Source organism: Cimex lectularius, unplaced genomic scaffold (genome assembly GCF_000648675.2).
Source record: "Cimex lectularius strain Harlan isolate CLEC.00 unplaced genomic scaffold, Clec_2.1 scaffold3, whole genome shotgun sequence".
Lineage (NCBI taxonomy): Eukaryota > Metazoa > Arthropoda > Insecta > Hemiptera > Cimicidae > Cimex > Cimex lectularius.
In genome coordinates, this window is record NW_019392688.1 from 3266396 (window position 1) to 3290274 (window position 23879).

Below are 23879 nucleotides of genomic sequence, written 5' to 3' on the forward strand. Positions count from 1 at the left end.
AGTGCACGGATGGTTAAGCTTATTGTTTTTCGTTTATGTTCCTTAATTTTACCATAAATCCAGAAAATTAAAATAATGTACAGAAGAAAAGTAAAACGAATTGAGTTACTTGAGAGTTTGGTTGGGTCCTATCACTCTTCTTTGTACAGGATGGATGCGGGAGTCCCTTAGGGTAGCATCTTTGGCCCGCTATTGTACTCAAAATATACTGTGTTTATGGTTACGATGGTGGCACTGCCATAGCTTCTAACTCCAACTTTTTCATAGCTCACACTCCAGACACACCTATTTTCCATTAGATATTCCCAAACCGTACAAGATGTTGCAAATTAATACAACCTTCATGTTTTGGATATTTACAGCCTCATAAGTTATTATACCTGGGGACCGCGGTAGCCGAGTGGTTAACAAGAGAGACTCTCACGCCGCGGTCGTGGGTTCGATTCCCACCGTCGCCTCTGGCCCTTTTTTCCCGATAATCCCCAATTTGAACACACAAGAATTCGTACTATGGTTAGGGATGGTTAAATTATTATACAAATGGATGGTTAAATATACCAATTTTTTAGCAATCGATATCAAAAAAACCTTTGTATTTTGTTTTTTTGGACCTGTCAACCAGATTTGGTTAATAGATAAATAAATGTTTTTGAAACAAAGGAGTTATGTTTCTAGGTTTTACCCACAACAATTGCAAGGGGTTTCACAATAATACAACCTTTATGTTTTGGGTATTTACAGCCTCATAAGTTATTATATCAATTTTTTAGCAATCGATATCAAAAAAACCTTTGTATTTTGTCTTTTTGGACCTGTTAAGCAGATTTGGTTAACAGATACATAAACGTTTTTGAAACAAAGGAGTTATGTTTCTAGTTTTTTCCCACCACAATTACAAGGGGTTGCACATTAATACAACCTTTTTGTTTTGGATATTTATAGCTTCATAAGTTATTATATGAATTTTTTTAGCAATTGATATCCAAAAATCCTTTTCCAATTTGTCTTTTTGGACTTATTAAATAGATTTGGTTAACAGATAATTGTTTTAGGCATAAAAATGAATAATTATGTAATTATTCACAACAAATGAAAAGATTTTACATCCTGTCAAACCCTGTAAATTATTAAACTAGTTTTTATAATTCTTAATTTATCTTTACGTTTCTTCTTTTTGGACCCTTGGAATCAGATTTGGACGATTAAAAGGCACAAAAACAGGTTATGAAGAAGAGTATTGTTAATGTGATCATTAGTGATATTTTTGGTTTGTCAAACTGATTTACTTAATGACATAAAAAGAAACTTAGTCGGGCTTAAAGTTTCATGTTTGGTTGAACTTTGGAATAGCAATTTTGCCGTGATAACTCTTTTCGGGTCCAGGGGCGACTTTTTTTAAAATGAAAAATCAGCAGAGATTGTTATTTTATCAGAATCTGTTAATTTATTAAAGTATTTTTAACAATGCTTAATCGAAAAATTTCACAACTCGTCTCTTTGATTGGGGTTTGTAGTATAAGACATATCGGAGCTTATGACGTGCAAGCCATCATCCGGTATGGTTTAACTTTCTATTGACCCGACCACTCAGCCAGGCAGAAGCCATACGTTTCAAAATTATTTTCATATCTTTTCCCAAAACGTAAGGCGAAATTGAAATAATAAATTTCTTATACGGCTTCAAGGCGATTTCCATGGTACAAATCGTAATATGTCTCATGTCCCAGCTTTAGGGTATAGAAATTTTTTTAAATATTTTGTGTCTAGGCTAAAACCAAACTTTATAAACTGTAAAAGTGTTGTTAGCTATCCAATAAAAAATTGGAGCCGTATTTCTCCATGGAAAGAAAAAATTAAACTAAATGATCAAATATTGACATTTACTTGAAAAAAAGCCATGCAGACTTAACCACCTTAATAATAAATTTCGTTTTCTTTTTTGCTGGTAAGCCTTTCTTTTTGTACTTTGCAATCAAATGTAAATTATTTTCAAAATCAATCAAATTGACTCAGGAGCTTTACCAAACTTCAAAACACTGACAGGATGAACTTTATAAGCTTGGTGCTTAAAAATATCGAAGTTAAACCAAATGTTTGTTACATTAAAATTCTTAACAATCTGCTTAATTAACTATAAACATTTAAAAATATTAACGTACATTAAAATAAATTTATTTAATAAAAACAAAAGAAAAAATCTCAACAACAAAAATCCCGGACAAAATAAGTCCTTTTTCGTAATCATTTGTTGTTGTTTTCACAAACTCTTTCTCCGTTATCAGTTCCCCACCCAACAAAAAGCCAATATGGAGATGGTGACGACGCAAAGCAACTTGATGCTTATTCGACCCGTCAACTTGGACTTTTATTTAGGCTTATTTTAAGTTGTTTCTAAATAAGAAAACAAACTCTTACTTTTCAAAACTTTTGCATATTTCATAGCAATATTGGATAAGTGGAACGCGATTTTGTGGCTAATTTGTAAAAAAATAATCGATTTTTCAAAAATTAATATAAAAAAATATTACAAAGTAGATTTATTGTTCGATCGTATTTGGTTTCGGGCTAACTTGTTTTATCCGTAAATTAGATCATCCTGCAATTTCATAACGTTGATCCCTCTGCTCAAGGCTTATTAAATTGTAGTGACTTCGGCCAAATAGCTAAAACATTATTTTAAAAAAGACATAATTAAATTATTCATAACAGGCCAATTTTGTTATTACTATATTAGCCCGGGATTAAACTCAATAAAGGGATCCTCGGCGGCACGTCATGGACTAGTAGCAACAAGTGTCAGAAGTCCTCTTTTCTATCTGAATTCTAGAAGGCCCACATGTTTAAAATGTTTTTATTGGGCAATTTTATCATAGAAAATTTATCGTTTTTACTCGAAAAAAAAATTGTGAGTAATATTCAACCTTTCCCCGAAGCCATGCGATCTTTTGATTTCTTCTTTCTGAATTCTTTAGGTAGAAAATACTCACAGAAAATTAACGATTGTAATAAAAGAATTTGTATTTTTCAATATGTTAAAAAATACAATAATATTATACATAAGAAAACAAATTTAGCCATTGCTGTTTAAATGAAATAGTTTCTTTCCTTCAATTTGTTGATTATGTTATTGAATTTTGCTGATTTTTATGGGTGCTTTTAAAGAAAATAGTATGTGAATTTGAAGAAAACTAGTTTAATTTTGTATCTGACGTTATTAATGGTTAATTAAATTGTTTGTATTTGGGTTGTAATTTTTTAAGTTTGTTTTATTTTAGGTCGACTCACCTCCAGGTTGTCGTGGCCAGTCTTGACGTGAGCGTGGTTCGTCGTCGACTGGACAGTGTTCATGATTGGCTTTTTAACAGGACTCTGATCAGATCATGAGGGATGCCCGGTCGGAAGGTCATAAAGGGCCGAGTAGGCCTCTTAATTAGGGGTGACGATCATTTTCGGCCCAAACCGGAAAAAAAGGGGGGGAAAGGGGAGAGAAGAGCAGCAGCTAGAAAAGGGTTCCCGGCGGTCGGGAGGGTTCCGGCGGAATGAGGAGATGCGGAGACGGCATTGCGAATTGCGGCGGGGGGCATGCGCTCCTTCTGGCCGAGTGGCGGAGAGCAAGTTCTGCGGAGGAGGAGGAGGTGGAGGGGTCCCGTTCCTTAATTAGGATGTGCCGGGAACACCCATGATTTTTTGACCAGGTCAAGGAGTCACAGGATAAATATTTCGTCAAAAGGTTTTTCGCGGTAGACTGTTTTTGCAAAGGCAAACTATGATTGCAAAAATACGGCTAAACAATCCCGTTAGATAGTACCACACTTCCAACAAATATGCTGTATGCTTACAATATTGAGATTATATTTAAAAAAAACTTACAGTTATGTAAATGCGAACAGAAAAGTAAAACAGCGACATTTTTCTACCGAGTACAACTAAGTGCGAAGCCCTGACAAGAAATTATACATTGATTTTGAAAGTGAGTGATTTTGTAGTCAGTAAGCAAAGAATATATTCTATATGCACTAGGTTTAATTTATATAATTGACAGTTACGAAATCATAAAGAATCTTCTAAACTATAAAATTGTATGTACTTCACAGTTGGTAAGACGGTCCAAGTGGTCCATGTCGTTACAGCCCTAAACTTATTTAACTATACATAATTTAAAGTAATTATATAAAATCATTTTTGAGGGCCACACATGCTAAAAGTTGTTTTTAAATATTTTTTATTTAACTTAAGGAAAGCTAATTTATGGCCTTATGTTAATCATAATAGCCAATGATTTAAGCTAAAAGTTAGTTGTGTCCTTCTTCTAGGGTGGGTGGGAGCGTTTTTAAGGCGCTCTGGTTCTACCTGAATGCATGACCGGCCAGTAGTGCGGGTTTAGTATACCCTAAGAATTTTATTTTTTATTTTAATTTTAATTGGTCTGTACTTATGTTTGTCTGTATGTACGGGTGAGAATGAGAGTGTGAGATAGATAGAAAGAAAACTAGTAACGGGGATGATAAGAGAGGAAGAGAAGAGAGAATAAGACAGAATGATAGAGAATAGGAATGAGAATTTTTCAAATGAGCTTTTGTTATGAAACTGGAAACGTGTGATAAAAAATATGGCTGAATACGAGAGAGAGAGAGAGAGAGAGAGAGAGAGAGCGCTAATGAAAGGGGAGGTGTTAGAGAGAAAGAGATAATAGAAATTAGTAACTAAGTGTGAGAGAGAGAGTTGAAAAAGTGAAAAAAAGAAACATTGAATTTGATCGTTAGAGAGAGAGAGAGAGAGAGAGAGAGAGAGAGAGAGAGAGAGAGAGAGAATAGAAATTGGTAACCAAGTGTGAAAGAGAGAGAGTTGAAAAAGTGAAAAATGAAAATTTAATTATAAAGATTGAGATAAACAGATGTCTATATAGAAATAGATAGAGACTAGGCGTACATTCAATCAGATACATACATCGATAGAGATTTATAAGTAGATAGATATACATATAGATACATATTTATAGATAAATAGGTAGATAGGTGAATAGTGACATATAGATGGAGAAAGATGTTTCCATAGAAATAAATGGATAGAAATATAGAAGAGATACATAAATGAAATAGAGAGATAGATTGTCAGATAGATGGATAGAGAAATTGAATGAAATAGATAGTTAAATAGATAAATACAGATAGTGTGAGAAAGAGTTGGGAGGGTGAAAAAATAAAAATTTAATTTGAAAGATTGAGATAGACGGATGTCTATACAGAAATAGAGACTAGGCGTACATTCAATCAGACACATAGATCGATATAGATTTTTAAATAGATAGATATACATATAGATACACATGTATAGATAAATAGGTAGGTAGAAAAATAGTGATATACAGATAGAGAAAGATGTTTCCATAGAAATAGATAGATAGAAATAAAGAAGAGATACATAGAAGAAATAGAGGGATAGATAGATTGTCAGATAGATGAACTGTTAGATGGATAGAGAAATTGAATGAAATAGATAGTTATATAGATAAATACATATAGTGCGAGAAAGAGTTGGGAGGGTGAAAAAATAAAAATTTAATTTGAAAGATTGAGATAGACAGATGTCTATATAGAAATAGATAGAGACTAGGCGTGCATTCAGTCAGATACATACATCGATAGAGATTTGTAAATAGATAGATATACATATAGATACATATGTATAGATAAATAGGTAGAGTGGTAAATAGAGACATATAAATAGAGAAAGACGTTTCCATACAAATAAATAGATAGAAATATAGAAGAGATACATAGATGAAATAGAGAGATAAATTGTCAGATAGATGGATAGAGAAATTGAATGAAATAGATAGTTATATAAATAAATACAGATAGTGTGAGAAAGAGTTGAGAGGGTAAAAAATTAAAATTTAATTAGAAAGATTGAGATAGATAGATGTCTGTATAGAAATAGATAGAGACTAGGCGTGCATTCAATCAGATACATACATCGATATCGATTTATAAATAGATAAATATACATATAGATATCATATGTATAGATAAGTAGGTAGATAGGTAAATAGTGACATATAGATGGAGAAAGATAGATCGAAATAAAGAAGAGATACATAGATGAAATAGAGGGATAGATAGATTGTCAGATAGATGAACTGTTAGCTGGATAAAGAAATTGAATGAAATAGATAGTTATATAGATAAATACAGATAGTGTGAGAAAGAGTTGGTAGGGTGAAAAATACAAAATTAATTAGAAAAATTGAGATAGACAGATATCTATATAGAAATAGATAGAGACTAGCCGTGCATTCAATCAAACACATAGATGGATAGAGATTTATAAATAGATAGAGATACATATAGATACATATGTAAAGATACAAAGTGATATATAGATATAGAAATAGATAGATAGAAACACAGATCAGATATATAAATGAAATATAGAGATAGAGAGATGGTTAGAGAAATTGAAAAAAACAATGAATAGACAGTTATATAGACAGGCACACAGACATAGAGAAAGAAAGGGAGATTGATTGATTGATTATCGCTTTATTTAACGATCAGTCAAGGTTTGGTCTCTAGGACCACTCTTACACCTAAAGTGAAATTACAGCATCATGATTTCATAAGCTCTACTCAATCTACTATACACAAAAAAGTTGAACAAATTAATTATCTGTTAAAACTGTATACTTGTTTACAGTGGATTAACACATTCAAAGTAAAAAGTAATCTTTATACAATAACAAACGTAGCTCCTATCGGAAGAAAAAAACTAACAACAGATATTTGTAAGGGTTTAACGTTATAAACGTACTTAATTGAGGAAAGAGGAAAAAAATTATATTTCGGTGTACATATTTTGATATAAAATAATTTTTAGTTTTTTTATAAACATACTTGTTTTGTTACAATGCTGAATTTCAACTGGGGATTTCGAAAACACTCTTGCACTCTTAGTGCATTGCAAATGCAAATTATTAAATATTGTGGTTCTAGGTTTTATAATTTGAAATTTCTTAGTTTTATATCTAGTGTTTATATTATTTATATCAGATCTGGAGGCAGAGAGAGATAGATAGATAGATAGATAAAGAGTGAGAGTGAGAGAGAGAGAGAGAGAGAGAGAGTGAGTGAGTGAGTGAGTGAGTGAGAGAGAGAGTGAGAGAGAGAGAAAACTTGAAATAGACAGATGTCTATATAGAAATAGATAGAGACTAGGCGTGCATTCAATCAGATACATACATCGATAGAGATTTATAAATAGATAGATATACATATAGATACATATGTATAGATAAATAGGTAGATAGGTAAATAGTGGCATATAGATAGAGAAAGATGTTTCCATAGAAATAAATATATAGAAGTATAGAAGAGATACATAGATGAAATAGAGAGATAGATTGTCAGATAGATGGATAGAGAAATTGAGTGAAATAGATAGTTATATAGATAAATACAAATAGTGTGAGAAAGAGTTGGGAGGGTGAAAAAATAAAAATTTAATTTGAAAGATTGAGATAGACAGATGTCTAAATAGAAATAGATAGAGACTAGGCGTACATCACACACATAGATCGAGAAATATGTTTATGTATAATATTATGTACATCAGATCTGGAGGCAGAGAGAGAGAGAGAGAGAGAGAGAGAGAGAGAGAGAGAGAGAGAGAGAGAGAGAGAGAGAGAGCTAGTGAAAGGGGAGGTGTTAGAGAGAAAGAGATAATAGAAATTAGTAACTAAGTGTGAGAGAGAGAGTTGAAAAAGTGAAAAAAGAAACATTGAATTTGAGAGTTAGAAATATATATATAGATGAAATAGAGAGATAGATAAATTGTCAGATAGATGGATAGAAAAATTGAACGAAATATATAGATATATAGATAAATACAGATATTGAAAGATAGAGATAGAGTGTAAGTGGGAGTTGAAAGAGTGAAAAATGAAAATTTAATTAGAAAGATTGAGATAGACAGATGTCTATATAGAAATAGATAGAGACTAGGCGTACATTCAATCAGACATATAGATAGATAGAGATTTACAAATAGATAGATATACATATAGATACATATGTATAGATAAATAGGTAGATAGATAAATAGTGATATTCAGATAGAGAAAGATGTTATACTGTATAACATTATGTACATCAGACCTGGAGGCAGAGAGCGAGAGAGAGAGAGAGAGAGAGAGAGAGAGAGAGAGAGAGAGAGAGAGAGAGTGTGTGATTAACTGATTGATCGATTGTATACGTTTTTTGACTTGGTCAAAAAAAGGACCTAACGATCCTCTCTTATATTTTGCAGGATTCATTTAGTTTAGTTATCTTTACAGTGTCCGACAAAAGTTCATATCTACAGTACCTGTTCACACATATAATATACACATTCATGTATGTGAATAATTACAATTAATTACGGTTTTTAGTTGAGATAAACTCAATTAATTGTAATATATTAATTGTTCAAGCGGAGCACGAAAGTGAATTGAATGGAATGAAATTATGTTAATAATATTTTTAGAGAGAGAAAGAAAGAAAGTGAGAGAGAGAGAGAGAGAAAGATAGAGAGAGGGTGTGAGAGAGAGAGAAAGAGAGAGATGTAGTAACAAAAGCGATTAATGAAATTATTGTTCAATTTTATTTTCCAGCAGTTCTTAAGTCAATTATAAAAGTTGATCCTTTGTCACGTGTTGATATTAACTGGGAAAATTGGATACTTTCCCAGAAAATCAGTTCAGTTGATCCCCGTCGATGTGAGGCTGGCCATATCCTTTGAAAGTAAAATTGTGCTAAGAGAGTGGGTGTCACGACGGTCTCCCATAACTTAACTTTGTCCTTTGTAAACTTGGTAAGGCGACGGGCCGCATATAACCAACGTTTTAAACCGGTATAAAATGAAAAACAGCCTGCTTAGCCTTTTTTTAATCCTATTTATTTACCTGTTTAGTATTTAATACATACTTTTTATAGCAGTTGCTGAACATGACTTTCATATCTTTTTCTTTGACTATCCCACCCTGATGTGATATTATATATTTATATCAAACAATAAACGAAAGCAATAAAGCGGACTAAATGTCAGGACTACCTTTAAATTAAAAATCTGCCTGCAAAATATCAAAGATATATTTTCTCTTTTTAATTAACCAGCTTCCATACCAAACATCATCACAGGCAAAGAATTCGTAACATAATTTTATGAGGATGTTGAAACGTAATTCACTCTGCTCTCGTCTGTGTAAATGACTAATTTCTTTTTGTCTTTTACGCATTTTTCCTTATAGACTTTTCTGGGTGGAGCCATTATGAGGGATGGATTGCTCTTTACATTTCTCACTTTATGTGACGACACAAACACACACACACACACAGTGACATAGTATAAACCAAATTTAAAACTGACAGTGTAAAATATTGTCAAACAAATTTTTCCTGCAAACAAAACAAAACTTATTTCAAATGTTTTATTTGCATTTCCCCAAGAAAGAACAGCGGGTGGGCTGCCCGGGGGCCGTCAGGTGGAAGAGTGGATGCTCTCAAGGCGAAATTTGCCCCGGGTTACAAGAATGTGGAAAGCTCTTTCTCTATAGTGTAATGCGATGTAAGTGGTTTTTATCTACATCCTCCCAATGCATCCGTAAGAAAGACGGACTTCCCAAATTTTAAAAAATGTAAAGTCTAAAGGGGGGGGGCCTCTTTTCTCGATGGCGGATTAGGAAGGCGTAGCAGGAAAACAAATAAAACAAAAGAACTGTAAATCTGTAACTTGATTTTGTGAGAAACTGCAAAATTGCAAATCTCATATCCTAAAAAAAAAAAAAAAATAAAAAAAAAAAACCAAACATAAGAACATAAGGAAATGTGTATAAACAAATACTCACCCAAATACTCGGAGAGGGCGTGATAGAGAGGGAGGGAGAAAGAGAAGAGAGAGAGTTATGAAGGTAGAAATATAAAACAAGAAAGATTGTGGCAGAGGACTTACATGTATATAGAAGATTATGTAAAAATATAACATAATTAAATTATGTGGTGATTAGTGACCGTTAATCGATTTCTAAATAAATAATTAAATTATAAACTCTCTTCGTCGACATAACAGCAAAGCAATAAAAATATCTATCAATAAAACGTTATCTTCGCCAAAGCAAAGTGATTAACTTTCAAGTTCAAATTCATAAGTTAAATGGTTTCAGTTTTCATTATGACGAAACAAATCGTAAAAGAAAAAAATAAACATCACACACACACACACACACACACACACACACACACAATAAGAGATAGATACATAGAAACAGAGACGAGAAAAATAGCCAAATTGTAATATAAATGGCTAGAAATAAAGATGAAATAGATGAACTAAAGAGATACTTAGATGGATTGCTAGACAGATAGATTGATAGATAAATAAATGAAATTGAGAGACATTTAGTAAATTGTTAGAAAGAGAGAAAGATAGATAGATAGATAGGCAATAGATAGGCCAAATAGTGAAATAAATGAATAGAAATAAAGTGAGATGATAGATCAAATAGAGAGTACATAGATATATTGTTTAACAAATAGATAGATAGATTAACAGATAAATAGATGAAATAGGGAGTAATGTAGATAGATTATTAGATAGATAAATAGATTTGTAGTTAGACTGATAGATAAGTGGATATTAAGATGGATTAATAGATGAAATAGGTAGTAATGTAGATAGATAGTTATATAGACAGATAGATAGATAGATATAAAAGAATAAGAGAGAGAGAGAGAGAGAGAGAGAGAGAGAGAGAGAAAGAGAGAGGGAGAGGGGGGTAAGCTGGCGACAAAGTTAGAGAACTTAAATGAACGTGAGAGGAGGAGTTGGGAATTGAAAAAAATAAATATCGACTTAGAGAGCTAGAATTAGGTAGATAGATAGATATATAAATTAGAGATAGCTAGATAGAAATAGTCACCAGATAGACAGTTAAAATAGTGTGATTCATAGAAATAGAGGTGAGATGGATAGACGAAATAGAGATACATAGATAGACAGATAGATGAAATAGAGAGGTATACAGATAGATTGTTAAACAAGTAGATAGATGGATTAATTGATCAACAGATGAAATTGGGAGTAATGGAGACAGATTGTTAGGTACATAAACTCTTAGATAGATAGAGAAATTGAAAAATAGAGATGACAGATGAAAGGGAAAGACAGATTTATATTTAGAAATAGGTAAGTACTAGACATACTTCAGTCAGATCGATAGATATATAGATAGATTGGAAGAGAGAGAGAGAGAGAGGGGGGGGGTAAGCTGGCGACAAAGTTAGAGAGTTTAAATGAACGTGAGAGGGGGAGTCGGAAAAGTGAAAAAAAATAAATATCGACAAAGAGCGATATTAAATTAGAGATAGTTAGATAGAAATAGACACGAGACAGACAGTTAAAAAAGTGTGATACATTGAAATAGAGGTGAGATGGATAGACGAAATTGAGATACATAGATAGATGGATGAAATAGAGAGGTATACAGATAGATTGTTAAACAGGTAGATAGATGGATTAATAGATCAACAGATGAAATTGGGAGTAATGCAGATAGATTGATAGATACATAAACTGTTAGATAAATAGAGAAATTGAAAGATAGAGAGAGAGAGAGAGTGAGAGAGAGAGAGGGTGAGAGAGAAAGAGAGAGAGAGAGAGAGAAAGAGAGAGGGAGAGAGAGAGAAAGAGAGAGGGGGAGAGAGAGAGAGAGGAAAAAAGACAGATTTAAGGATAAATAACGATTGACAAAAAAAACTTCAAATTTATTAATTTTACCACCCTTAGAATCGCATCATCCTCCATTCAGACAAGAAAAACCGTAACAATTTATTGTTTGCACTGAAATAAATTCATCATCATGAATGCTCAAGCGAATTCAATTAAAGAGAAATGAATTGAAAATCCTGACAGAAAAGAATACTCTTTTAACAGGAAAACGTACCATTGAAAAAACGGAAAGTCACTCGGTTAAATAAATAAAGTCAGGATTCTGTTGTGGACTTAACACGATAAAAATTTAAAAGCTAACGTTTAACGGACATTTTGATTATTTTATTAATGGATTGGTGTTAAGCTTTCTTTACAAATCCACTTCTTGTGAATATAATCTGATTTTAAGGCTAAAATCGTCTTTTTCCTTATTGACTTTAGTGAGTGAAAAATCGTCAATTTATCAATTTAACGAAGATGAATGTTGATGTTTTTTATTTGGGCAGAAAGTGTATTATTGGAAGATTGATATGAAATGATTATCCCAATTAGAGAGGTAATGGTGGAATTTCGACAAGATAAATTTTTTGTAAAGTAGAACATTAACCAAATTATTAATGTTTTTATGATTCACGAGAGTTTACACTGAATTAAGTTGGAGAAAAATTTGAATATTTTGTATAGAGTTTAATTAAAATGTATGTAAAATGTGGTAAATTGGACGAGGTAAAATGAACGGCTATGTTGATTTTATTAGTAATTGATTAGCAATTATCAAATATTGATAAGATTTTTATTTTAATATGGTTTTTTTCTTTTTGTATCTTTTGTAACCGACGGATATGTGACACCGCAGAAAACAGGTCAGATTTCAAACCGAACACTTACTTGTGTCTTTCCGAGGAGGAGGTCGTTCATAACGGTCGGTGGTGCTGTCCTCCTGGCATTTTTATCCATCCGGGAGACGTCGCCCTAAGTTATGAGATATTAAACCGGGTTTCCACTGTTTTGAGGGCGGTTGGGGGCAGTTGCCAAGGTGACGCTGGGGGCGGAGATACGCCCTTAAACATCTTTAACAGCCCCCGTCGACTGGGGGGTGGGTGGTAATCGGTCGGGGAATTATTCAATTTCTGTCTGGGTCGCCCGGTCAATTTGAAAACCGCCGCCTCATCGCGCTTAAATAAATTAATTAATGAAAAAGCCCCACGTCGGGATCGAGTAAATCCGATGAAAACCTCCCCTTGATTGTTCAAACCAGTCCGAACGACATTATATACAAAATTGACAAAGTTCTCCTACGTCCGGTCCAACATGAATATTCACCCCCTTTGAAATTAAAGCACGACCGTGCTTTAATTATATACTAACAATTAAAACACTGGCCAATTATGTATTCATTAGTAATTAAAACGAAATGTTAGAAACAATGCTTGTACTCAACATCCCTGCATAAAACGAGCATAACATCATCATTTAATTCAAACCTTGGATAATTAATTGTTTATTGTTTAATATTTTTTCTCGTTTATTTTTCAGTTACCTCTCGGTTTTCCGTGTGTGCGCTGTAAGAGCTGATGTTGGATATCTTCCTCGACTCCATCCGGACCGCTTTGAGTCGGCGTGTTTACGCCTGTTTTATATCCGTGTGAGCTTCCTCACCGGAGGGGGAAAGTGATAAGACTATTTTTACAAATCCCAATTCACGGAGTTGTGAACTATTCAGTTGGAAAATTGGGTTTGAAAGTTGTACGGTATATTTTTGGAATTTGACAAATTCTTTGTTTATATGTCTTTCAGCTGTGGCTTGAACACAAGTTGAGAGGAAACTGTAGAAGATTAGGTAATCAAATTCAAAAGAAACATACTGTAAAATATCTGTATTTACAATATCAAAAATTCCCTTTTCCACAGTCCCTTCCTTTTCTAAAAGAAAAGTACTGGTAATGGGATTTCAAGTGGAAAAGGTTGAGAGTTATAAATAAATAAATATATATATAACCGCGTTATATAACCAACTAGAGACAAATGGAAATGACTTAAAACCTGTCTTTCTTTGACTTGCCTTTCCTTCTTTTTCTTTTAGTAGAGATAGTTGTTGTTGGGTTTTACGGGTTGGCCGCACTTTCCAGGATGGACGACGGTGAGGAGGCTCCGCGATCGGCAGTTCTCCAGCTCTAGGAAACAGTCGTTCGAGTAGGTTTTGTTGTCAGACGCGCAGATGGGATCGTAGAGCGTGGGGCAGATCTTAGAGCAGCCTTGGAACTGGAAGCCGACGAGGCATCGCTTGATCGGCACGACGAACACATGTTTCCTGAAACGACAATTAGCAGGAAGGAAGAGTTTGAATACCGGCATACACGATGAATTACTCACCCACAGTTGTCTCTCTTCATCTGGCATTCGTTTCTGTAGAACCTGTTGTCGGATCCGCAGACGTAGTTCCTGTGGTCCGGGCACTCGAGGCCGCAACCGGCAGTGGTCGGGCAGTTGCGAAGTGGAACCGGGACCACCCTCTGGCCGCAAGTGAGGCGTTTTAAATCACATTCGGATCTGTAAATAAAGAGACGTTCTAAAACGGCACCGATCATAAACACGAAACGCTAATAATTATATAAATCCCGGACCTGTATACGTTTCCGTCTGAGCCGCAGGTAGGAGAAGTCTCGGCGTCATCGCAACTATCTGGGCATTCTTCGTGTTTCAACAGTTCGACGCACCTTCCTAAATGGGCCAGCTGGACTCCTCTCCTAAAAATATTTTTGCATTGTATATAGATTCACATAAAAAATTCACAAATGCGACTGCTTACATGCAAGAGGCGACTTGGAGATGACAAGAAGACTGATATGTTTTCGCATCGGATCCGCATACTTCCTCAGTTACATCGTCACACTTGATTTTAGCACACTTGTTTACTCGATTCTTACATTTCTCGAAGTCCACCCTGACGACTTTCCTCTTTGCATGAGAACTGGAAGAATAGGAAAATTTTAACGTTGGCTCGTCCCCGTGTTCATCTTTTGAGGTTACCCGCAGTTGAGAAGGTTCATTTCGCACTCGCTGCTGTAGACGTTCCCGTCCGAGCCGCAGACGACGCCCTGTTCTTCGGGGCAAGAAGTCGGGCACGCTTCGTCCTTCTGACCGCTCGTCCTTTCTTGGGAGAGACAATACGCCATCGGCACCTCGAAAACGTGTTTTCCGCAGTTCTTGCTCTTCATACGGCACGAATTGGAATAGACGATTCCATCAGAGCCGCAGGTCGGCTTCGCGTTCCTCCAACACGATTCACGGCAATGCCTCGTCGTTTGGCAGTTCTTCTTCGATGTTTTCACCACCCCCTGACTTCAAACAGAAATAAAAGGTTTATAATTCTCAATAGACGAATAAGTATCAAGTAAAAACGTAATTAAGAAAATATGCATGGACTAACCCACAAGTTAGTTTCTTCATGAGGCAAGAATTCATGTAAACGTTACCGTCGCTGCCGCAGACAGGACCATCCTTAGGCGCCATATCGCAATTCACCGGACAGTTCTCCCGATGTGCGCTTATGTTGTTGCACGGGCCCATGTGCGAAAACTGCACTCCAGTTCTGAAAAAGAACAAGACGATCCGGTTAATTTACTTGCTCCATTGAGGCGGACACGATTGTCTACAGTTAACACCTTCCATTTCTATAAGTTTAAAGAATTAGTTTGAAGTTTAAGTTAGAATTTAATAAAGGTCAACAAACTATAGTTTTTTTTACAGAAGAGCGGTGAAGAGTGCAGTGCTAGGAATTACTTTAGACGTGTCAAATACCGTTAGACACTGTGGACAGATTCCACAATGCCGCACAATCCAAAGGAATAAAGAAGAGACCTGCATGTCTGGACGCGGAGTAGGCACGGGTTGAGGTAGGTGTGGCCGTCCGTTCCGCACGCCGGGTCTCTTTCCTTCCCACACCTATGGTCGCATTCTGAGTCGTTGGCTCGTACGCAAAGGCCCGATCCTTCCGCAGCTGTCCGTACGCCTCTTCCGCAAGTCCTTTTCTTCATTTCACAGACACTGGGATAAATGACTCCGTCCGAGGCGCAGACTGGGTCAGAAGGGCCCGGAGATGGGCACACCCGAGGACACCCGGAGTCCCTCGCCGCCAAGCAGGCACCTGAAACATCAAACGGTTTTATATCGAACCCGATGACTAAGTCCTACTTTTTTCATTCTGCGTCCTGATTCATTTGAAAGTATATGGTTTTTTTACTGTTCTGGTTCGATTCCGCACAATCCGGTTTTTAACTAGACTAATCAGCCTTTTATTTAATGGGGTTTGAATCCGACATTAGCTGTTTTTCTCTTGTTCGGTCTAATTCTTTTCTTCCGGATCCGAATTTATTAAATTTCTTTTTTGTTCAATTTAAATTGTGCATTTTGTTCAATGTTTAATTCAATTAATTAAACCCGGGGTTGCTTTATTACAAAAGCCAGATCCGAGAACTCGTATAATTTAATTTCTAATCCTATAATAAAATTACATTGCACGATAATTTAATCACTTTACTCAGAACTAGACAATAAAACGAAATAACCTTTGTAGAGAAAAGAATAACAAAATAAAATGATAAGTGTAGATTGATATATTGCAACGGTTTCCCAGATAGGTTGGATACACCTGAAAATAAAATGCACAGACAAACTACTAATATAGAGACAAATGGCCAACCACGACTAACCAAAACCCGCAAGGTTCAGGCTTATAATCATAAATTTCCACCTACTTATAAAAAGACGTACAGGATATCAAATTTACTGTTAGATCGCTTGTTTTTTTCTTCAAATTTTATTGTTCGTACCATCCAATATATTGGATTGTCCGTATCCATGGATAACAGATATTCTTGATTGACTCGTTATATAAAACATAATTCTCATGTTACCGGATGAGCCGGTTGATCATCTCCGATCTTCCTGGCTTATAAAACGAAAAAAAATAAATAAAAAAAGTCGTATATCAGAAACTGTACCTTAATGTTTTATTATCTTTGACTCCCTCTTGACTTGTAAAAAGACAGGGTTGATAATAAAACACCCCTCGTAAATCAGAATGTGTCGTTTTATCTGCAATTATTCTGGCTCGCTTCTGATTTTATTATTTTTAAGGATGAGATTGAAAATAAAATTTTCAATATAATAAAAAGTTTTATTTGCCTCTTTGGTATTCGATCTTGAAAAAGGATTGTCAATAAAATACAACTACCATTAATCAGGATCGGTTGTAACTTTGATCGTTCTGACCAACATCTCAAAATGAACATGATTGACAATAAAAAAGATCACAAAACTGTCGTTAAATTTTTGATAATTCTGGCTTGTTCCTGACAAAAATGGAAAATCGTAGGTAAGACTGCTCTTTTACAAGGAACAGAATTTACAATTTAAAAAAAATCAAAAATCTTTGCGATTATAGTGTTTTTCCCTCTTAAAAAAGATCAGATCTATAATTAAACATAAATAAATAAATTAATAAACGAAAGCAGTTGTTAAATATTCGATCCGGGTTAGGTCCTGATTTAAGAATGGCAGGAATAGCCATAAAATTTAAAAAATCATAAATCAAAATTTAATATATCTCAGATCATATAGTTCCTGTCTTAAAAATACTCAAAAATGTAGTAAAAATGTTAAATTAAGAGAAAGAATTCAGCGTTTAAAAAATCATAAATCAGTTTTTTGGTCATCTTCATTGGTCTGGCCAGTTCCTGATTTACAAAAAGGAGAGGATTAATAATAATTTTTTCTTCGAAATCTCTTTAGATTTCAACCATTGTGGCCAATTTTTGGCTTATACCAACTTTAAAAATCAACAGAAACCATTAATAGAGTCAATCGGAGAATTAGATGTGAGATCACTCTAAAAAAATTTAAATCATATTTTGAAGAAGTTCTTTGATCATTCCGGTCAACTCTTGGCTTAGAAAAAAAACAACAACAGGATTTACAATTTAAAAAAAAATCATGAGTCACAATCCCGATCAACTCCTACTTACAAAAGACTTGCCAATGAAAAAAAAATGGCTCAGAATCCTTAGATCGATCTCTCATTAGCCTGCCCAACGTTAGACTTAACAAAACAGAGGAGTTAAGCTCCTTAAAAATTAATTTAAAAATGTGCAATCTGAATTTTTGCTAAATTCATATCCTGGTCAATGCCTTACTGGTAAAAGAACAGAGTTGACAACAAATTATTACAATCCATAGTCAAAATCTATGGTCTGATTACCGATCAACCTGTTAACTCTAGAATTAGAAAAACAACTCATACAGGTTTAAAACTTAATCATAAATTATAATCTCAAGTTTGATATCTAATTATTCTAGTGATTAACGAAAAGAAAATTAACAAATCTTATATTAAAATTTTTTGCCAGATCTGTGATCATCTTGAATTATTCCTGACTAATTAAAGAATAAAGAATAGAAAAAACTATGTCCCATATCCAAGCCAATATCTGACATATAAAAGAACAGGATTGACAATAAAATTATAAAAACCATATTCAGAATCTGATCCCTAATCAGCCTGGCTAACTTTAAGAATAGAAAAACATAGAATTTACAATTACAAAATATAATAATAAATCATAATCTTAAGCTTGATGTCCGATTATCCTGGTAAGCTCCTGCCTTACAAAAAGACAAGAGAAATAATGTAAAAAAATCTTAAATCATAATTTCTCGCCGAGTCGTATCTGATTTTTTAAAGGACAGAAATTACAAAAAAAATCGTAAATCAGAGTTTTTGCTAGATCTCTCAAATGCAGGCCAATTTCTGACTTATAAAAGTACAGGATTGACAATGAAAATATTTTAAAAAATCCTTAGTCAGAATTTCATTGCTGGATCTCCGATTATCCTGGTTAATTCTAGTATTAAAGAAACACATGTTTATCAATTTAAAACAAATCATGGATCATATTGAAGCTCTTGATGTCTTTTTAATCCTGGTAAGCTTCTGACTTACAAAAATTGAAAAAAAAAAGAATAATGTAAAAAGTCTTAAATAATTTCTCGCCAAATCTTTGATCATCCTTGTATTCCCTCTGTCTTTTTAAAGGACAGAAATTACAAAAAAATCGTAAGTCAGAGTTTTTGCTAGATCTTTCATATGCAGGCCAATTTCTGACTTATAAAAGTACAGGATTGACAATGAATATGTTAAAAAAAACCGTAGTCAGAATTTCATTGCTAGATCTCCAATCATCCTGGTTAACTCTAGTATTAAAGAAACACATGATTATCAACTTAAATCAAATCATGGACTATGTTGAGGCTCTTGATGTCTTTTTTTATCCTGGTAAGTTTCCGACTTACAAAAGGAAAAGAGAAAGAATAAAGATAAAAAATCTTAAAACAGAATTTCAGAATGTCATGCCCTTCCTCGCATCATTTTGGATTACTTCTGACTTAACAAATGACCATAAGGAGAAAAAATTATATGTATTTAAAAAATCAATTCAAAAATCAAAATTTTTGCTAGATATCTCTTATCCTAGCCAATTTCTGAATTATAAAACACCATGATTGAAAATAAAATTTAAAAAAACATAGTCAGAATTTATCGTTAGATCTCTGATCACCCTGGTTAAATCTAGGAATAAAAACATGTTTATCAATTTAAACAAAATCATAAATCTTAATCTAAAGTGTAATGTTTCATAAAAGGGCATGATTTAGAGTGAAATGAAAAGAAAAATGAATCAGAATTAGTGGGCAGATTTCTTCTGACCACCCTGGCAAACTTCTGACTCATAAATGATCTCCGGTCATCTTCGTCCGCTTATGCTCACTGGTTTTGTCTGACAGTTATATTTCACTATGCACATTGGTCATTTATGATAGTGTGTAACTTATTGCAATAAGTACATGTTTATCGAAGGTTTGTTTGTCAAAGTAAGTTCTATTTTAAGATTATTTTACCATTTTTTTTTCGTTTTGAAGGAGAATTCTAAGGTGAATTGTGGGGATCTAAAACGTTGTGAATATTTTTAATCTAGATGTCTTTGGCTAATAATGTTCACAAAGTTTGCCTTATTCGAGTGGAACGAATTTATGATTGAAATTGTCGTCTATGCGGGGAAATGGAAGATAATCTCGTCCGGCCTTTCATCCAGCCGGTAAAAAATTTAATCTCCGTCCACCACGGAGTCGAAATATCGTTGGAAATCCGATGTTTCGAGGAGACCGCAACGGTGACAAGGGCTAACAGCCGCCCTAATCGGCCTAAAGGAGCTGAAAATTGCCGTAACAGGTAAAGTGAGAAATCCGGCGGAAACTATCGAATTCTACGCTCTCAAACCATCCCGGGGATGCTCAAGAACAAAATGAGAAAGGTCGGAGGACAAAAAACCGGTTCTGGGGGTCTTAAAAGTCGTTTAGAGCCGGAGCCGGCCTAGGAGATATTTTTGCTCCGAATGCAAATATTTTATCACTTCTTTTACGACTAAGGAGTCAACGACCTTCTTTATGTAAAGCTTTTGTATTCGCTATCCTTAAGGATCTTCTAATTTCTCAATATATTAATATTCGACATTGCTGAGTTGCTCGTAGAGTTTTACTTTTAATGCAGGTCTTTTTTGAAGGCCGTTCGCCGATCATAAAGAACTACAAAGACGAGAGTTTATCGCCACTGAAGCAGACAGGTTATGACCTGTCCTGAAAGGTCATAACACACCAGATGATTTTTTCTTTATATAATCGCTAAACCGTTTGAATCTTTCTTTTCTAGCCAATTAAACTCTTGACAGTCGGAAAATCTAAATTGTTTTACCCAACAATTCAAAAATTTTCAAGATTTGGTGTTTTAAATTGCGATTCCCGTGTGAAAAATGTCACCGGGCATAAACGGCGAGGAAGTACGGCCTCATAAATCATCGGCTACTGGTAGCCGGTGTTGTCCAGGCGTCGAAGTTGGGCGGGAGATGATAATAAATATAGCTTCTCGTTCCCCCAGTTAGATGATTATTATAATTGGACGATTATTACAATTGCTCCCGGTTAAATTACACCACGCTAAACAGAGGGCCGGCGGACCGACGGATAATAATAAAAAAAATCTACGCTTGGGCCTCTCGTCGGAAGAAGAGTTGACTTCATTTATTCAATAAAACTATAGAAAACCCATTAAAAGAAATTTTCTAATAAAAAAAAAGCAATAAAAATTCAACAACTCTAAACCTTTCTAATTGTTCACTTGAAGAACCAACCTCATCAGCTTACCTATTTCCCATCCTCATAAATAAGTTTTCTTATCCACCTACGCTTCGGTGTAAAAGACATAACATTCCAACCTACCTTCCCGGAAGATGGAAGAGACTGGGAGAAAAGAAAGGAAATAACTGGGATACTCGGATAATTGAGGTCCTTCTATCCATGTAGAGAAACCATTCTGTTTAAATGTAGAAATAATAAAACAAAATAAAGACCTGTCTTCACTATACTCAGCTATTCTCAAATCAGTTTATTTTATACCTGGCAAATATATTATCTTTAAAACACTGATAAATATATACTATTTCAAAGCTATGATAGTGCTTATTAGTGATTAATGAACTTCATTGTATTATTTGTTCTAATAGTATCAAAATAAATGTTAAATAGTTTGGGTCATTTTAGATCGATATTTGTTCAAGAAATGAAATTTATTATCAATTTAAGTCAAAGGTGATTGAGATTTGTAAAGAAATTTAAAAATAATTAACGATTTTTCCTAAAGAACGTCATGTGACTTCTTAGAAATATAAGCTAGAAATTCAATTATTTGAAGCCTAACTAGTTTTCCTAAGTCTGTTTCGAGCTCATGTAATACAGGTGTATAAACTTATAATCATTTTTGTATTACATTACTATTTAAGAAAAGCTTAAGCTGGACAGAAATATTCAAAAGATTTATCGTAAATTTTGTAATTTGCCCTTTAATTTCCGCTTGGAAGAGTTGTCTGTTGATAGGGAAGAAAAATTATCAGAAAGACCTGGTGTTTTTGTCCCGTAATATGTTTTCTTTAATTTTGAATTAGAAGTCGCCCCATACTGTTGCATAAATTAAAGGAAAAAGTCTTCAGTCACTTTCTTTACGTATGTAAGCAAATTAAAGGAAAATCGTTCATTTTTACTGCTGTACTTTTGCGTTAATATTGGGTTACAAGTTATCCCATAGTGATAGAAGAAAATTTTCCTTTAATTTTTTCATGGAAGAGTTAGTTGTACCTTAAAGCAGTGCAAAAATTAAAGAGAAGAGTTTTGACCCCCTCTTAACACATTTGCGTTAATTTTGAATTAAAAGTCGTTCTATTCTAGACAAAGAGATGTTAACTCGACAGGAAAATTGAATATAAGTTTTATCATTTTTCTTCTATTTGACTTAGAAGCTTCATCCTACGCTAGTGGTAAAAAATTAAGGGAAAATTCTTGAATACGTACGTTTTCTTTAATTTTGTGCTAGAAATTGTTTCATATTTGTAAAAATAAACGTTAACTGGAACGTTTTTTTGCAAATTTTGTAATTGCCCTTTAATCTTAACTCACAAGAGCCGTCCGTAACGATAACACCAAATTAAAGGAAAAGCTCTGAGCTTGACTCACCTGTAATATTTTGGCTTTAGTTTTAGGAGAGAAGTCGCTGCGAAAAAGTTAACTGGGCAGAAAAATTCAAAATAAGGTTTGTAATTTTCCTTTAATTTTGACTTGCACATGAAATGCTATACTAATGTGGAAGAATTAACCAAAAGTTCTACTTTTTTTTTAATACAGAGAGACGTTTTCATTAATTTTGTTATCGAAGTCATCCCAAATTTATAAAAAAACGGTAATTGGCCAGTAAGATTTAAACTTGCGCATTTTCCATTTAATTTATACTTAGAAGTGTGGCTGTTTGACTGTAGAAGTGTTGTATTTCCATACTTGCAAAAAAGTCAACTGGATAATAAGATTTAAACTTTTTAAATTGTTCTTTAATCTTAACTTAGACGAGCAGGTCCGTACTGATGATTGACGGCCAAAAAATTAAAGGAAAAGTCAGGATTTATCATTCTGTAGTACTTTTTCTTTAATTTTAGCCTAGAAGTTCACGCGAAAAAAGTTAACAGAACAAAAAAGTCCAACATAAGTTTTGTTTCTTTAATTTTATATTATTTAATTTAATAAGGGTCCATACTAATAAAGAAAAAGTGAAGGAAAAAATCTTGATTTTTTGAATAAGTTTTCTTTTATTATAGTATAAAAGTCGTACGTTCTGGAGTAGTAAAATTAAAGTAAAATACCTAATGATAATTGTAATGTTTTTCTTATTTTTGCGTATATGTTGGAAAAAAATGAAAATAATTTTAAATAACCATGTGCGCAAGATATAAATGTTGGTTTTCAATTTACCCAATTTACTATTTATCCTGTTACAATAGCTTTTTATTTTGATTAATCATGCAAATATTTCTTTGCTCTGTTTAAAATTGAACAAATCTTGATTTTTTGACGATACAGTGCCAGGAAATTAATGTGTCAGTCTATAACGAGGCCACTTGTCTATATTTTGAAACCGATTCATCTCCCCACAGGAAAAAAAAAGAAAAGATAACGGATGTATTGTTTGCCGCAGTAATTATTGAACCGTGTGATGCCGTGAACACATAAATAGCGCCAGGATCATAATTGTCCGATGAACTTTTTTTTATTGTTCTCACTGGTATTATGGGTTTAAATAGTGTTTAAACTGTTAAAGTGTTTGATAATTCAATTGGAATATGTAAAAGCTTAGAGTTAAGACAGTTCCGCATGGATTAGTGTGTAGCGGTTAACATTAGCAGTGGTGTATTGAATCGTAAACGTCGTACTTTGTATGCTAACGAGTCTTCCTGGAATCGGGAAAATGGAAATCGGAAATAGTGTTTGTTGGCTTAAAACTAGACTTACCGGCGAACGCCAGGAATGCCAAATGTCGTTTCATTCTTCCTTCGTGCTCTTTTCAAAATTGGAATCGTCTCTCTTTCTACCACCGGCAGGACCTCCCCGTGTTAATCCTTTTCGATCGTCCGAATCGTTCTGAACCTCCTCGGGATATTCTCCAGGATCAGCTTGCCAACCAAGTTCCAGAGCCGGGAGTCGGACTG

General features: G+C 34.0%; 2 protein-coding genes across 3 annotated transcripts in view; both read right to left on the reverse strand.

Annotated features, from left to right (window-relative positions):
* LOC106662314 (prolyl endopeptidase FAP-like) overlaps positions 1 to 13357 on the reverse strand; it is a 37222-nt gene extending 23865 nt beyond the window's left edge. Inside the window, exon 1 of one of the 2 annotated variants that reach the window (XM_024225827.1) lies at positions 13283 to 13357. In XM_024225827.1, the coding sequence (XP_024081595.1) occupies positions 13283 to 13342 (60 nt within the window). In that variant the 5' untranslated portion in view covers positions 13343 to 13357. Of the gene's footprint in view, positions 1 to 3285; positions 3568 to 13282 lie in introns of those variants that run through there. The other variant, XM_014386335.2, reaches the window with a different exon arrangement.
* Positions 13358 to 13604: 247 nt separating this feature from the next.
* On the reverse strand, positions 13605 to 23878 carry LOC106662390 (agrin). The gene is made up of 8 exons (XM_014386455.2): positions 23683 to 23878; positions 15604 to 15889; positions 15173 to 15334; positions 14773 to 15084; positions 14552 to 14713; positions 14367 to 14489; positions 14116 to 14292; positions 13605 to 14053 (listed from the first exon to the last, which is right to left on the reverse strand). Exons 1-8 carry the CDS (start codon positions 23714 to 23716, stop codon positions 13822 to 13824), a joined length of 1488 nt encoding a protein of 495 aa, XP_014241941.1. The 5' UTR covers positions 23717 to 23878; the 3' UTR covers positions 13605 to 13821.
* Position 23879: the final 1 nt, after the last annotated feature.